The following is an 18,307-nucleotide window of genomic DNA, read 5'->3' as shown; positions in this document are numbered from 1 at the left end:
AAAATTTAAAATAAAACAAAAATGAAATAAAGACATAAAGGATTTAGCTTAACATTTAGATAATTCGAAAATTTATGAATTTAGGGAATGATATTGTTATAGTGGTTATAAGATAATTTGATGGAGCATTGTGGATGTACTTTAATATGACGTTTGTCTAGAAGATTTGTAATTTAACAATTTGGAGAGGCTAAATTTGTGAATTTTGAAATTTAATTTTAAAACATTAGGTTTAACGGAGGTTTATATGGTTTAAGAAATTTTTTTAAAAGGTTTTAGATGTTTTTAGTTGGGGGTAATGTTTAAGGGCATGTGTTTCTCCTAAGAGGTCCAAGGGTCAAAACTAAAGGGTTTTGAGTATGTATGCCTTTGTAAACTTAGCTGTGCTAGAGGTCTCATACACTAATGTGGTGTAGAATATTTTTAGTAGTAATCATAATGTAGTTATGTCCCTTTTTTTAAAGCCATGGTATTGGGCATGGTATTGTAACAAAGTCTATTTACAAGTTAAAGATCTCCATGGTAAAATAAGGGTGGAATTTAATTACATGTTTTTATGAATTGTATATATGTTTAAATGATTGGAAAATGATGATAGGCATCAAGTCATAATTACTTTATCACATTGTTAAAAGTAAAAAAATTAAAAGAATTAACTAAATTATAACTTTAAATATGTGAGAAGATTCTTAACCATGGAGATCCTTAATCTATAAATAGACTTTGTTACAATACCATGAGCCAATACTATGACTCATCAATAACACATGCCTAAAATACCATAACGCATTTCATATTGCGAGTTTTTTTTTTAAATCAATGAATTTGATTTAAAAAAGCAAAAAGCATAATTATTTTGAAAATATGCCTAAAATACCATAACGCATTTCATATTGCAATTTTTTGTTTTTAAATCAATGAATTTAATTTTAAAAAGCAAAAAGCATAATTATTTTGAAAATAATTCTCAATATTTTATTTATGTACACTCCTAATAATATTTTATGAAGTTCAAATTTTTACCATCTACCTAAAAATAATTGATTATTAAATTAAAATTGAGAAAACCCTATACCAAAACATATATCTAACCACATCATTAATAGTAATAATAATTTAAAATAATATTATAATTTAGTTATTTTATGATTTTATAATTAATAGTAATAATAATTTAAAATAATATTTTAATTTAGTTTTTTAATAATTTTTTGAATATTAACAACGTAATATATATTAATAAATAAATATATTTATGCCTTTCATAAATTAATATTTATCAATATTTATAAACTATTTAATTTATATAAATACACGCATATATTTTGATAATTTATCAATATTTATAAACTATTTAATTTATATAAATACACGCATATATTTTGATTTTATTTTTATCGGTATAAAATTTAATATTTAATACAAGTGGATTTAATAACTAAAACATAAAAACATATATTTCCTTCTCAAAAGCCACAAATCTCAAAAAAGAAAAAAGATATAGTATGTCTACCTCCGTAAAATATATGGTTGAAACCTTCCTAAAATGAATGACCTTATTACTCATGGGAATACACGTCTCTTTTTGAAGAGTCCTTGTATTCTTAAGAACGCTGAGGGTCATATTACAAAATGCATGTATACTGACAGATAAAGGAATAGGTCAAGGATTCTCAACACGATCACTATTTGTTCGCGTTGTGTCGCTTATGGCCTCTCTTCTGCTTTTGATATTTTTGCACGGCGGAAATATTCATGATGACTCATAACTTTCAAACTATGTTCACGATCTGTTCTCCTTCTCCTGAACAGCCCATTCGATCGAAAAGAGCTCCAGTCACAGAAATATAATTATAAAGATGGAGAAGCCGACCTACACCTCCAATCACCAAGAACGGTGGGCGTTGAGAAAAAGCTGGGAGCCTCTTCTGCTGCCGCCGCCCCAATAAATAGTTTTGACTGTACAGGCAGCGGCAGCTGCAGCTACATGATGGTGCAGGAATTCGTATTGTCTTCACTGAACATGTCAGTGTACTGCTCGTCTGTGCGATTAGGGTTCATGAGGAAACTCGGGTCCACGTTCCGAACGTAGCCGGGAGGAGCCTTCTTGTCGTAAGCCCCAGCAGCGTAGGGATGGTATGCCATTTCGGCAGGTACATAAGGCCAAATCTCTGTGGGCTTACCGGTGCGCTTCACCCTCCGCAGCACTTTGTATACCTCCACGTATCCAGTTACTGTTAACTTTTGCTGCTTTCTGTCCAGATCCACCGATTGCACGCCTGCGCATATGAGATAAGGTGCTCTAAGAGATGATTCAATCACCATTAAGGTTTATATTTATGATAGAAGTATTGTATAACTGATAATACTAAAAAGCGATGCACCATGTGAACAAACCCAGTTAAAGAACCACACCGAAAACTCAGTGCTCACCTTTCATGGACGAGACTGACCTCTTCACTCTCTTCTCACAGCCGTCACAATCTATATTGCTTACTTTCAACATGACAGTCTGCAACAGTTACCAAAACTAAAGCAATGATCAGCTTTATAGGATAAAATTTACGGCTTTATAGGATAAAAATTACGGAGTTTTGGGTGGAATATGTTTCAGAAAAATTTAATAATTTGTCGTTTAAAATGTAGTTTTGCTGGTATATAAAGATTCAGCATCTTAATTTTTTTAAATTTAATAACATTCATTAAAAATTACAACAAATCCATACCAAATTCTTAATCAATCCTAAAGCAAAAAAAAGAAAAGAAAAGGAAAGCACAGAAAATTATCAAATGCTCATTTAAAGTGGAAATTAACGAAATACACATCATAATTAAGTATACCTGCAACTGTAATTGCTTGACGTGTCTCCTGCGATTGCCGAAGAAACTCGATACATAATCCAGCGCGCCCATCGAGCAGAAACTTGAAAGAAATATCGAGTGTGCTTTGAAAACGGCAGAAATATCTATCTCCAGACCTAGAAACAGATATGTTGTATAAAAGGAGAGGGCACAGATTTTATAGGCAAACTCGAAACTACTAGGCGGTCTTAATGGTTGGAATTTGCCCTATCTACCAGTTCTAGTTGTATTAAAATGATGAAAGCAGGTTTCAATTTGATATTCACATTTCCAAGCAGCTTACACGCTAAAAAAAATTAGGCAGGTGGAATGCCACGATAGTAGCAAAACAGCGTTGGAGCCCACTTCTTTGTAGAGAAGGCCCTGTCGCAGGTCGGATCGGATACTGCGCCAGAGTCGCGATGATATTTTGAAGCTCTTGCCTACCCATTGTTAACGTCAGTTGCTGGACGATGGTGATGGCGATGGCAGTGTTTTAGCAATAATCACTTGGCAAGTCGGTTCCACGCGCAAAGAAATTAATGATAAAAGGAAGAAAATAAGATTGTTTTTTTGTCCCAACAGCGAGAGACGCCCGCTTGTACACGATTACACGGTTTTTTTTGGAAGATGAAAGATAGTATTTTTTGGGAAGATGAAGGATGACTTCTCATGTTTGTAAATTTTGTGAGATCGTAATGCAATGTAATTTATTATATATATATATATATATATATAATTTATTTTCAGAAATAGGTAAAATTGTAACTAAATTTACACTAAACATACAAGTAATTTGAGTTAAGTCGTCATTTTAGTTAACTGGTCAGTAATTTTAGTTACTGAAGTCATTACTTAATTATCTCATGTAAGTGGAGATAGTCATAATTAAGTGGCCATGTTTCACAGAGCTTGTAATGTCATTGTGGAGTAAGGATGATTCTACACTTATCATCTTCTTACATTTTCTGTTTAAAGTTGGGTTTATGAAATGACACTAACCAAAAGGCAGAGCTGATTAGTCTTTGGGGCTGCTACATTTTGCCTTATTGCAAAATATAAAGAGGATAAAAGTTTATGGAAATTCAAAAACAACATTGAATAGGAAAACAAAAGATTTCGATTTCATTGTCTGCCTCTTGAGGTTTGACAACCTAAAATTTTAGCTTTGCAAGAAGAATTTGATGAAGCTCAAATTTATCACATTTCAGGGAATCAAATGGTTTCACTGATTTCTTATCAACACGGATAATTTTGTTGGGGAATGGTTTTGGTGAGATTACAGAATTGAGAGATTATCAAGTGGTATCCCATTTCTTTGTTTTATTTTTTTTAGTATCCTTAGTATTAGCAGATTCAAAATTCAAACTTCAAAATTTATGATGACAAGACATTAGATCTTTTAATTTTTATAAATAATAAAAATATATTTTTCTTTTGAAAAAAAATAGTGACCATCGAGTTATCAATTAACCATCTCATAGAAGTGGAGATAGTTCTAAATAAATAAAATACAATTATGTGTATTATTTTCAATAAATTTCTCCAAATAATAAATCTCTTTGTAATTTGCAAAAATATAAATCTCTTTGTAATTTGCAAAAATATAATTTCAGAAAGTTTTTCAAAATGTAAAATCCAATCAAACATTAAAAACTCATTAAAATAAATAAATATAAGAGAAGGAAAACTTAAAAAACGATAGTTATAGTTACCAAATTCCCCTGATCTAGGCCAAAAATACGAAAATTCTGTAGTTCGATTAGAACACCTAATATTTCGATGAAATTCGATTCGATTGTCCGTATAACAGATTAATGGAGTATTTCGGAGTTTATCTAGACAAACCTGCATAGAATAGCATGTGAGGATCGAGTGCGGGTAGAAGTAAAAGAATGGGTAGATAATTATTTATTTAAAAAATTTGTTTTTTAATTTTTTTTTTTCCTTTGAATGTGTGGAAAGTTCAGAAAGCCTTAGGAAAGAATTTGAACATAAAATTTAAAATATAAATAAATAGATTATATATAAAAATATATTACTTAAAATTTGTATATTATTTATAATTATTAAATAAATTAAATATAAAAATAAGAAATAAAATATATTAATTATTTATATATATATGTATGTATGTTAATAGGTGTTTTTTTATTGGAACTGAGTATTTTAATTATTTTGTTAATTAATCCTTTTGATCTAGCAGTGTAAATTGAAAGATGTGAGCATATTCTTGTTGTAGCCACTCCATCAATAAATGAAATTTAAAGTGATAACCTCCTTGGATATCTAAATCAAGTGTTTAAACCTTACTTAAATTAATTTTTTACCAAATGATCATTAAAAAATTAATGTGCATCTTATTTATCTCCACATATGTGGGATTAGAAAAAACAAAACTAAAAAATTAGTGTCAAACACGCATTGAAACTGATGTCTTTTTGCATTCTGAAACGTATAAGAAAGGCACTTGCCCCATCTTTCTCATAAATGTTACCAAGACTAATGTTAATTCTCATGCCCCATCTTTCTCATAAATGTTACCAAGACTAATGTTAATTCTTATGCCTCATCTTTCTCATAAATGTTACCAAGAGAACACTTACCCCATCTTTCTCATAAATGTTACCAGGACTACGTGTTAATTTTCGTGCCCCATCTTTCTGATACCACGACTACTTGTTAATATTCTACTTGTGTACCTTTGTCATAAATGTGGCCTTGTAATGACCCCTTGTTCATATTCCCTTTGTGCCCCATGGTTTCTTTTAACAGATGAGAAGTCGGTTTCAATTCCTCATAATGAATTGGAGAAATCGATCAACGAGAATGTCATCGAGACATATGTGCAAGATTAAGCTCAAAAGGGATATTTCAAGGTGATTTCAATTAACAGTAACTACGACTTTACTTCTTAACTTCTTAATGTATATTATGACGGTTGAATCAATTTATTCAATCAAGCTACATATGATTTATTATACCTAATTCCATTTTTTTATGATTTAATTCTAGCGTTAATTGATATGTGGTTTTATAGGAATTTGGGAGGGTCATTAACAAATCTTAATTATGTGCCAAATCTTAGTTATGTGCCAATGGTGGCAAAGATCCTGAGGAGAACTCAAACCCTATATTACATGTTTCAAGGGACAACGCTAAGAATTCGTGCCCAATACTATGGTGGAGGAACGTAAGGCCAAGTCTTACAAAGATTACATTCATCTCAGATCAAGAAGAGGTTAGGCTACTCACAAGCATAGCCTGGCGGAAAGGCTAAATACATTGCCACAAATTATTTAGCGCAATATCATCCACTAACATGCTATGAAATTCATTCCAAAAGAGAGAGAATAAGTAAGTCCATGAAATTTTACATGACCTTATTCCAGGTTGCGACAAGGTATATAAATTCCTACTGCTTGGCTTCAATTAATTTATTTACAAAAATGATCATTGTCATCAATTTGTCTTTGGATGTCCCTGGAGAATTATCCCCTTAAATCTCCCCTTAAATCTCCATATATTTCCCTTGGCGCCTCATTGTTTTAGATCGCGTGAACAAAGTTGTTGCAGATCAGGTTGGAGGGAGAAAGGTCGGAGGAAAATGGCCACTCGGGACTGTTATTCTACTCCGGACATCAAACAATTGATATTGTTATTGTAGGAGGCGGCGTTGCAGGGCTGACCATAGCCTTTGCCCTCCACAGGTTTGTTTGACCTCAACTCATATTTTCTGCTTAATAGTGCAGTAATGATGCTGTGTTTCTGCATACAAAAGTTATGACCCAACATCTTATATGGGGATGCGTTGCATGCATGATTGGCTTTAAGAGGCGCTTTGATTGTTTTCTAGCTTCTGGGACGGCCTTGATTCTGTGGGCCAATGCGTGGAAAGTCTTTGGTGTAGCAGATACACTTAGTGCAGATTATTGTTTGCTTGATGGATAAGTTAATATTATTAGTTTAATTATATATTTCAGAATTTAATAAATAAAAATAAAATCAATTATTTAACAATTAATTTAATTTGTAAAATAAAAATAACAATTAATCACTAAATTTCACTTGGCTACTAATTATGTAGGATACTAGTTTTCTCAAATTGCTCTGGTGTCCAGAAATATGTTGAACTCGTAGAAAACCGCACAGGGTAATTTATCTGTCATTAGTATGTAAAATTATCTTCAACCCAAACCTCGGAAGGGAAGAAAACAAATTATAGATTAACTTTTAATTTGATTATAATGTTCAAGTTCAAGAGATCGAGTATGTATTACGTGGGTGCGCGTGGAAACACTAGCCGAACCTCGGAAGGGAAGAAAACAAATTATAGATTAATTTTTAATTTGATTATAATGTTCAAGTTCAAGAGATCAAGTATGTATTACGTGGGTGCGCGTGGAAACACTAGCCAAAGCTTTGCATGATGGAAGTATTAGATTCAACTCTAAACTTGTTTCCATACATAAAAAGGGAGGTTCTCCTTTCACTACACTAGAGCTGACACACACAAGATTCATCACATCTAAGGTAGGGTTGTAGGTGCTGATGGTAAGGGTTGAATTTAATTTTGATTATAGTTTTAAAGAATATTTTGGAATTTGAAAGATTTTTGGGTTATTTTTCGTTAAATTTAACTTTTGTTTATCAAATTTTAAAATATCTTTAAAATCTACAATCAACCTAATTTCTTTTCTTTGTGATTAGGCTGATCAGATGGTAATAGGTTGTGATAGCTTGAATTCAATAGTTTCGCAATGGATTGGTTTAGAAGCAGCAGAGGGATGGTAACTCTTCAAGCAACAGAGGGATGGTAACTGTAAGGCCTTCAGGTGACGGTGCGACGGCGCCGAGCACGAACACGGGTGGACGCGCACACGGGCGCGCTGAACGACAGTTTGCGACGAGCTGCGGGAGAGGCGTGACATAATACGACGTAACCATGCTATGTTATGGAGTACATGAAAAATGGCTAAGTGTCGTCTCATACGTGAACGTATATGTTATGAGGGCGTGGAAAGAAGGTTTATATGCGTTGAAACGTTGGACATGAAACGTACCCAAGCCGACACCATAAAACATAACTTGGGGGCGTTCATAATAAAAGTTAGAGGTTGGCCCAAAGATTATATGCAAGGTGATATGCGTATATATAAACGGGACTGCACCTCATTTGTGACAACCAACTTCGCACAGCAAGTACACACAAGGGGTAAAAGCAGCGCAGGGATAAAGGTAGACTACGCATATCTCATGCGTAGTGCTTCTAAAGGCGCAGTTTTGGACTTAAGTGCGGTTTGAGTGAGGCAAGCGTGCCGGAAGTGGAGTTATGTGCAGATAATTATATGCAGGATTTGGCAAGGTGAAATAGGTGGCTCGGGTGACCGTTCGACCTTGTGCAAAGGTGCATATAATTGTATAAGGCTGTTCTATGCCTTGTTGTAAAATTATTCTAAGTGTTGGCTTAAATATTGTCAAGCATCACTTGTATTTGTACTATTGAAGAAAAGCTGTTATAATACATTGTTGGGCAGACTTTCTGAGAGTTGCCCCTCCCTTTGTACTTGATTATTGTTAATGTTCTCGGTTTATTGTACATGGTTAATAATTGAGAATGGTCTTCACTAAAGTATAAAGGATAATGCTTTATTCAGTTAAGGATGTTCATGTTGAAGTAGGCGTAGTCCACCGGTGTTAGTATTGTTAAAAAGAAAGCGTTCGGTGGTGCCGCACCTCGCTACAAGCGGTTGGAAGATCACCGCAGGTGTAGGGGCGTGACAGTTGGTATCAGAGCTCGGTCAGACAGTGGAAAGGGTGCTTGCAGGTGAAGGAAACCGTTTCACACGAAGTGGAACAAGGGTTGGTTCTAATTGCAGGTGACTTGGTGAAGCTGTTGGATGGTCGAAACTAGATTGCAAAAGAGAAGGAAGTTGTTAGAGATGGCAACTGAATCTCAGGCTGGGTCTAGTCACGTTATGAAGGATACTACTATTGGGTTCCTTGAAAAGATGTCGGAAAAGATAGAGAATATGGAGATTTCTTTTGAAGAGAAACTCGATGAACTCCGAACACAGAATGATGAGCTTAAGACACAAAATGAGTACACTGATCTTAGGTGTGCACAACTTGAACAAAGAGTCAAAGAGGTCGAGGAATCAAGAAATCAAGGTCTTGCAGAGATCGTGAGCTTGAAGAAGACTCTTGAAGATACAAAGAATGAGCTTACGATTGTGAAGAGGGCCATGGGGCATAATTCATTTGGGGGAATGCCTCATATGAAGGTCAAGGAACCGGAATCTTATGATGGAACAAGGAAGGCAGCAATTCTTGGCAACTTCTTGTGGGACGTGGAGCAGTACTTGGAGCGGTTGAACCTGGTTGATGGTGAGACACAAGTCAAGGTAGCTACTCAGTTCTTGACAAAGGATGCTAAGATGTGGTGGCGAAGGAGAGTGGACCAGATTGCCAATGTCAGTGCTGATGACATCACTTCGTGGAAAGACTTGAAGAAGGCTTTGCAGACCCACTTCAGTCCTCAGGATGACACATGGGAAGCAAGGACCAAACTCAAGTACATAAAGCAAACAGGAAGCCTACAAGCATACCAGCAAGAGTATTCAAGTGCAGCTTTGGAACTTCATGACATGGCAGAAAAAGACAAGGTGTTCAACTTCATTATGGGATTGAAACCTTGGGCACGCAGTGAGGTGAGGAGACAGAAGATTAGAACACTTGAAGAAGCTTTTGTTGTGGTTGATAGGTTGGTGGATCACCTTGATGAGACTTCTGATGACAAGAAGAAGAAGTCCGAAAAGCCAAAAGAGAAGAAGGATGATGGTGCTTCGAAAGCAGATGATGGTTCGAAGACAAAGAAGCCTTTGAAATGTTGGATATGTGCAGGACCACACATGGTGAAGAATTGTCCCTCTAAACCAAAGGTGGCTGCAGTTGCACAGTCTGATGATGAGAGTAATGATGCTTTTGTGGGGATGATGCAGATACTTGGTGCTTCTGCTACAACAGAAGTAGTCTCTAAGAGAGACCCAAAAAGAAACAAGTTAGAGTATGTTCGAATGAAGGCTGGAGGTACTAGTGTACTCACTATGGTGGATAGTGGGGCTTCTCACAACTTCATGGGAGAAGATACTGCAAGAAGAATTGGGCTGAAGTTTGTACCGGCAAAGGAACAAATGAAGACAGTGAATTCTCCTCCTATGGACATTCTTGGTATAGCTGAGAAAGTGGACACTACACTTGGTGAATGGACCGGGAAGGTGGACTTCACTATAGTGCGGATTGATGACTACGAAGCTGTATTGGGGGTGGAGTTTATGAAACAATTCGATGCTATGATTGTACCACATTTGAAGAAGCTCTACATTTATGATGGAAGGGAAGATGTACCCATTGGTGTGCCTACCATTGGTGCAACGAGACCTGATTGTAAAGTAGGAGCAATGCAAATGGAGGATAAGGAAAAAGTGAACAAGCGGTTGTCCACTGTTGAGGCAAAGCTTGTGGAGCAGTCAGTGGTCATCAAGACACTTTCAGATAGCATCTTGGACTTAACAAGAAGGCTAGAGCTGGTGGAAGATGATGATGATGATGATGAGGTATATGTGAGGCCGGATGTCCAGAAGGAAGACCGGGTTGCTTATCTACAAAGGATGGAGATTGAGGATCCTGATAGATGGATCGAGTTGATTAGTGAGGGAGAGCCTTCAGGCTCTACTCCCTCTACATCTTCTTAGATGAGTAAGAAGATGGGCTCATTGTTAGCTGCTCATGGCAGTGAGTCCTCAAGCATATGGAGCAGGTATGATTGATGATGGCATGTTGCAGATGAGATGGATGGAGTTTCCATGGACCTGGGCATGGATCGTGGAGATACGTACTTTGGTATGGTGAGCTTGGTGGCAGTTGGTCACTAGGCCGAGACATGGTGGAGACAGTGGTTCTACATATGTTGCAGTGATGTTTGCCTTATGTGGAGGAGTCAACATCATGGATGATGGTATGTTGTCGAGGACGACAACGATTTCAGGTGGAGGAGAATGTAAGGCCTTCGGGTGACGGTGCAACGGCGCCGGGCACGAACGCGGGCGGACGCGCACACGGGCGCGCTGAACGACAGTTTGTGACGAGCTGCGGGAGAGGCGCGACATAATACAACGTAACCATGCTACGTTATGGAGTACATGAAAAATGACTAAGTGCCGTTTCATACGTGAACGTATATGTTATGAGGGCATGGAAAGAAGGTTTATACGCTTTGAAACGTTGGACATGAAACATACCCAAGCCGACACCATAAAACATAACTTGGGGGCGTTCATAATAAAAGTTAGAGGTCGGCCCAAAGATTATATGCAAGGTGATATGCGTATATATAAAGGGGACTGCACCTCATTTGTGACAACCAACTTTGCACAGCAAGTACGCACAAGGGGTAAAAGCAGCGCAGGGATAAAGGTAGACTACGCATATCTCATGCGTAGTGCTTCTAAAGGCGCAGTTTTGGACTTAAGTGCGGTTTGAGTGAGGCAAGCGTGCCGGAAGTGGAGTTATGTGCAGATAATTGTATGCAGGATTTGGCAAGGTGAAATAGGTGGCTCGGGTGAGCGTTCCACCTTGTGCAAAGGTGCATATAATTGTATAAGGCTGTTCTATGCCTTGTTGTAAAATTATTCTAAGTGTTGGCTTGAAGATTGTCAAGCATCACTTGTATTTGTACTATTGAAGAAAAGCTGTTATAATACATTGTTGGGCAGACTTTCTGGGAGTTGCCCCTCCCTTTGTACTTGATTATTGTTGATGTTCTCGGTTTATTGTACATGGTTAATAATTGAGAATGGTCTTCACTAAAGTATAAAGGATAATGATTTATTCAGTTAAGCATGTTCATGTTGAAGTAGGCGTAGTCCACGGGTGTTAGTATTGTTAAAAAGAAAGCGCTCGGTGGTGCCGCACCTTGCTACAAGCGGTTGGAAGATCACCGCAGGTGTAGGGGCGTGACAGTAACTCTTCCTGAGGGCCATCAATATACAGTAGAGGAAAAAATGGTACAATTAGTGGGTAAAAAAGTGAGGACAAGTTTCATTGTGTGCACAGACCAGAAAATTTATTGGTTTATAACTAGCACAACCACATTTACCAATGTGGTTATAAAGGCCAATTGATTATGACAACTGCATTTATTTCTACAAAACCTAAAACAATGCTTATAGTTTAGTCCTTATATTCTGTCCATGCTAAGTCAATGGCACACATAATGTTTTCTTTCTTAGTAGCTCTTTATTTACAGAAATGGTCATTGTCATCACTTTGTGCTCATCTTCATCTTTAATCATAATGGATTATTAACCTCAACAACATCATCTAATTATGTTAATTAATTATATTGGTTATTGTGATTATAATGTTATGTATATTTTTCTTATTATAATAAATTATTATTTAGTTAAGTTAATTAATTATTTATTGAATTTTTTTTAAGGTAGTTAGTGATTGAAGTAATGTGAAAATTGAGAGATCTAAGGTTCTATGTTTTAAGCTTTTAGTTTAAAGTATCCTTTCATATTTAAAGTTTTGATATTAGTTTTTGAGGTTTTTGTTTTAGGTTTTATTTTTATTTTAGGGTTTGTTTCATTTTTGGCATGAATGTTTTAGTTTCAAGTTAAAGCTTTAGATTTAAGGTTTACAATTTAATTTAATTATGTTTCAAATAGTTAAAATTAATATTAATATTTTTGATATTAGTTTTTGAGGTTTTTGTTTTAGGTTTTATTTTTATTTTAGGTTTTGTTTTACTTTTTAGCATGAACGTTTTAGTTTCAAGTTAAACCTTTAGATTTAAGGTTTACAATTTAATTTCATTATGTTTTAAATAGTTAAAATTAAAATTAATATTGAATGTTTTAGTTTCAAGTTAAATCTTTAGATTTAAGGTTTACAATTTAATTTAATTTTGTTTCAAATAGTTAAAATTAATATTAATATTGAGATGATAATAATAATATTATTAATATTAGTATTAGTATTAGTATTAGTATTAATTTTAGTGATTAATATTGAAATTTAATAATAATATTATATTTATTAATAAAGTTAATAATAATATTATAAATTCTTAAAATTCATAATATAACATTTAATTAAATATTAATATTAATTATTGTATAACATTAATATTAATCAGTCAAAACATTAATATTAGTAAATATAAGTAAATATCATCATAATTATTATTAATAATAAAAACAATATTATTAATAATATTGTTAATATAGTATTATTAATAAAAACAATATTATTGATAATATAAGTAATATAATAATATTCCTAATGTCTAGAAAATAATTAATAATATTATTAATGTTATTAATTTTAATTATTTTTCTAAATTATTAAAAGAATATTAGTATTTAATATTATTAAATACTAATATTAAAATTATTAATAATATTTAAAATATAATATTAATATTAATATGATTTAATTAATAATATCAATATTATTAAATATATTAACATTTTCAATATAGGTAGAATTAACATCAGTTTTGATAAATAATATTAATAATATTTACTGGGTAATAATTATTAATAAAATTTAGATCTAAAAAAATGTACTAATAATGATATTATTAGTAGTAATTATATTGTCCAATTACCAAGGTTAGAATGACCAAACATGGTCACCAAGTTTTTTATGGTTGAACATGGTCACCAAGCTCTCTATGGTTTAAAGTTGTCAAACATTGTAAAATTGGACAAACACATTCTATCATAGAAAAATATGATTAACATGCTGAAATATATCAAACCATGGCCAATAATGTTCAACCATAACAAGCCTAAGTCAACTATGCTTAATCATAATCATCTTTAAATATTAATAATAGTAATATAAATTAATATATAACATTAATATTGATATATATCATCATCAACAATTATTATTATTATTATTATAATTACATTCAAATTAATATTAAAAATAATATTATTAATAATATCATTAATAATTTTTGTTCAAAAAATAATATTATTAATCATAATAATTTTCTAAATTGGTTAGCATTTAATGTTATTAACATATTTACATTAATATTATTAATAACATTTTAATTATAATATAGATATTAACAATATTTAATTAACAATATCAATATTATTAACACATGAACATGGTTGATATAAATAGATTTAATAATAATATTATTATTAATAAATAAATAATAAAGTAATTAATAAAAATTTAAATATATAAACCATATACTAATAAATAGTAATTATGATATTTAAAAAAATATTCATGATACTATTAATGATATTAACATTAACATTTTTAATATCATTATCATTCATTGTCACCCATGCTCAATGATGTACAAGCATTGTTAGCTAGAAAATAATGCTCATAATGTCTAGAAAATAATATTATTAATGTTATTCCCCCAATCGGGGTGTGGAGGAGAACAGGTGAGGGCAGCAGGAAAAATCATGAGTGTGGCAGGACAGAGGGATCATTTCTTGCCCATAGCACCGCCCATCATGCCACGGTAGCGTACTGCATGTCAGCGTGAATTTTGAGAAAACAGAGTGGAAAGAGTGGGATGAGAGAGAAACGCAGAATTGGCGGTGGTAGTGGGATAGGAAGTGGGACAGGTGGGTTGTATTATTTGAAGGTGGCGAAGTGGAGAAGGATAGGTAAGCCACGTCGAGAGGAAGAGGAGCAGGGAGCAGCGCAACTAGTGGGAGCCTCGACAGGAAATTGCGATTTCGGGTATGTCATCTCTGGACCTTCTTCTGATTTTTTCTCTGTCTTGAATGGTATGATGGACGAAAGAGGAATGTTGGCTGCCTCTGGGGAAGAAGAGAGCAGGCGCGGGGTTGCCTTTTACTCTGCCATGCACTGTGTAGAAGAAATGGGGTTTAAGCAGGGAATGGCACAAGAAGGGTGGAGGAAGTGTTGCCCAGAAGATAGTCTGGGGAGAAATACTGAGGATCAGACTGCTCACCCCACGATGAAGGATACGAGGGAGGTAGAAAGGCAAGACATGAAAACTCTACACCTGGCTCAGGCATTGGTTAGTATGATGGAAGGCCTTCTTACCTTCCTACATCCGAGAGAAGATAATCACTGGAATCCCAAGACAAATGAAGGTGACTGGAGCAGGGGAGGTTGGATAAGAGCCAAGAAAGTCAAGGAGGAGGGCAAGTTTGTAAATCCTCAAAATCTAACTTTTGTTGATGAAAATTGTAAACAGACAAAAATAAAAGGAAAGATGGCACTCCTGGGCCATGGAAGGAGGTGTGGAGGCAGAGGACGGCTCAGCCAGCAGAATAGAGCTGACCCATCAACCACAACGCCTGCTAGCCAACGAAGGGGGAGGAGATCCATGTTGACTGCTATCCAGGAAGCTACATGAGCCTACAGAGAGGGTACAGATGAAGACATCTGCCAGCTAATACAAGGAATGGAGTCAAACGTGATGGAAGAGTAGTCAGACCCTGAGATAGAGGAGTGGGCAGAAATAACCCAAGATCATGGCAACACTCTGGATGGATGACACTCTACTGGCAAGCTCTTCATGTCTAATGGGTTTTAAAACGACTTCTTGTGAAGGCGGTGGAGCAGGTGGCAAGGGAAGTGGCTAGAATTGCCCAAGGGATGCCAAACCTCAAAAAGGAAATGAAGAATTTGTAGGCGATTATGATCATGCAGGATAACAAGTTGGATGAGATCCAACAGAGGCTGGCTCAGATGGCTCAAATGACTCAAGCTCCCACAGAACCCATGGCAACCCCTACCAATGCTGATTGGATTACTGATGACCAAAAGGAATAATCCTTCAATGTTTCTTCTGTTTTTAGCAGATAGCTCTTTTTTCAGTTGTTTTTATGATAGTTCTTAGTTTGTTAAGTATTTTTAATTATTTAGTGCACATAGCCCGGATGGAAAGACTAGTGAAATTTTGTTTTTGGAATGCTTATAGCAAACTCAGGTAACCAATAGACTTGGTTTCCTTCGGGGCAGGTTGAGGCCACCAAAACGATGTATCTAGTCTTATTGGATAATATAAATAGAAAAGGAAGGCACCACCTACACTTACAAAAAGAAAAATATTATTAATGTTATTAATCTTAATTATTTTTTAAAATTATTAAAAAATATTAGTATTTAATATGATTAACATAATAATATCAAAATTATTAATAATATTTAAAATATAAAAATAATATTAATATTTTAATATCATTATCACTCATTGTGCCCATGCTGTACAAAATTTGTTAGCTAGAAAATAATGCTCATAATATCTAGAAAATAATATTATTAATGTTAAGTATTTTTAAAAAAATAAAATACTAGTATTTAATATTATTATCATAATAATATTAAAAGTATTAATAATATTTAAAATATAATAATTAGTTAAGAACTCTCATAGTAATTAATAAAAATTTAAATATATAAATTATATACTAATGATTATATTATTAATATTAATTGTGATATTTAAAAAATTATTAATGATAGTATTAATGATATTAACATTAACATTTTTAATATCATTTTACTCATTGTCGCCCATGCTCAATGATGTACAAACTTTGTTAGCTAGAAAATAATGCTCATAATGTCTAGAAAATAATATTATTAATGTTATTAATCTTAATTTTTTTAAAAATTATTAAAAAATTATTAGTATTTAATATTATTAACATAATAATATTAAAATTATTAATAATATTAATACGATTTAATTAATAAAATCAATATTATTAAGCACATTAACATTTTCAATAGAATTGACATTAGTTTTGATAAATAATATTAACAATATTCACTGTGTAATAATTATTAATAAAAATTTAGATGTAAACATTATGTACTAATAATGATATTATTAGTAGTAATTATATTGTCTAATATTTAAAATATAATAATAATATTAATACAATTTAATTAATAATATCAATATTATTAACCACATTAACATTTTCAATATAAGTAGAATTAACATTAGTTTTGATAAATAATATTAATAATAATTACTATGTAATAATTATTAATAAAAAATTAGATCTTAAAATTATGTAACAATAATGATATTATTAGAAGTAATTATATTGTCTAATTAGGATCAACCAAGGTTAAAATGACCAAACATGGTCACCAAGCTCTCTATGGTTTAACCTTGTCAAACATTACAAAATTGGACAAACATATTCCATCATAGAAAAATATGATTAACATTCTGAAATATATCAAACCATGGCCAATAATGTTAAACCATAACAAGCCTAAGTGAACTATGCTTAATCATAATCATCTTTAAATATTATTAATATTAACATAAATTGTTACATAACATTAATATTAATCATTTAAAACATTAATATTTTTTTTTGTAAGCTTGGTAGGACCCTCTCATTTTTGAGCTTTTACATGTCCATTATTCACCCCAATTCCGGGGACAGTAGCATAAGAATCGAACCCAAGATCTCTCGTTCGGTGAGACTTCATTTCCACGGCCATTGCCACTTGAGCTACTCCATTCAGACATTTAAAACATTAATATTAATATATATCATCATCATCAACAACTATTATTATTATTATTATTATTATTATTATTATTATTATTATTATTATTATTATTATTACTACATTCAAATTAATATTATTTGTCTAGAAAAATAATGTTATTAATCATAATAAATTTTTAAAATAGTTAGCATTTAATGTTATTAACATAATAACATTAATATTATAAATAAATTTTAAATTATAATATAGATATTAATAATATATATATATATATTGACTTTAACGGTTATGTTTTTTATTGAATGGCGGCAAAACAGCTACCGCGTGCTAGTTACATTGAAAAGGATCCTCAAAATTCTTGACCCTCAGAATTCTTGTTACCTGGTGAATCCATGGACCTGCTTTGTTTCTTTTAGGGAAAAAACGCCGAGTCTCTGCCTGAAAGTTCTGGACATCATTAAAGGAGCGATTTTCCACACAATCAATGGCTGTTACCTGTTGCCCCTGGGAGATTGCAAAAATTTGAGATGCTGACCTCTAACTCGGAACTGAGTTTCTTCAATCTGGCAAATGAAATGTCGATTTCCCTCTCTAATCATCAATCACATGTATTCCTCAGGACATTTTTGAAGAATTGTAATGCAAATTCCTTGGGCAAACAACTTGTTGTCTCTGACTATTTAATCTGATGCTTTATGAGTCTCGATGTTTAGATCAGCTTGCTCTAATACTTGAATCAAAATTCCCTTTGCAGAAGACCGGACGGTGGAGCCGATGGAGATGGAACAAATAGTCACAAGATCCTCTTTCTGGAGTTAAGCTAAGTTCTGGAAAGGAATGCGTTGCTAACAGACTCAATAAGCTTGAGAGTTGACAGGCAGAGGAAGGATCCGAATTTTTCTGC

At 33.3% G+C, this 18,307-nt stretch overlaps 1 protein-coding gene across 3 annotated transcripts in view; it reads right to left on the bottom strand.

Annotated features, from left to right (window-relative positions):
- The window catches only part of LOC149144044 (heavy metal-associated isoprenylated plant protein 20-like), a 277,567-nt gene extending 274,501 nt beyond the window's left edge, over positions 1-3,066 (bottom strand). The window contains exons 1-3 of one of the 3 annotated variants that reach the window (XM_089447121.1): positions 2,842-3,066; positions 2,434-2,530; positions 1,479-2,279 (exon numbers count right to left, since the gene is read on the bottom strand). In XM_089447121.1, the coding sequence (XP_089303247.1) occupies positions 1,984-2,279; positions 2,434-2,506 (369 nt within the window). In that variant the 5' untranslated portion in view covers positions 2,507-2,530; positions 2,842-3,066 and the 3' untranslated portion in view covers positions 1,479-1,983. Of the gene's footprint in view, positions 1-1,478; positions 2,280-2,433; positions 2,531-2,841 lie in introns of those variants that run through there. The other 2 variants (XM_089447118.1, XM_089447119.1) reach the window with 2 other exon arrangements.
- Positions 3,067-18,307: the final 15,241 nt, after the last annotated feature.

This window comes from Pinus tabuliformis, chromosome X, assembly GCF_031772625.1.
Source record: "Pinus tabuliformis cultivar Carrire ecotype Pingquan chromosome X, CPIR1, whole genome shotgun sequence".
Taxonomy (NCBI): Eukaryota; Viridiplantae; Streptophyta; class Pinopsida; order Pinales; family Pinaceae; genus Pinus; species Pinus tabuliformis.
This window is presented reverse-complemented; position numbering and strand designations above follow the sequence as displayed.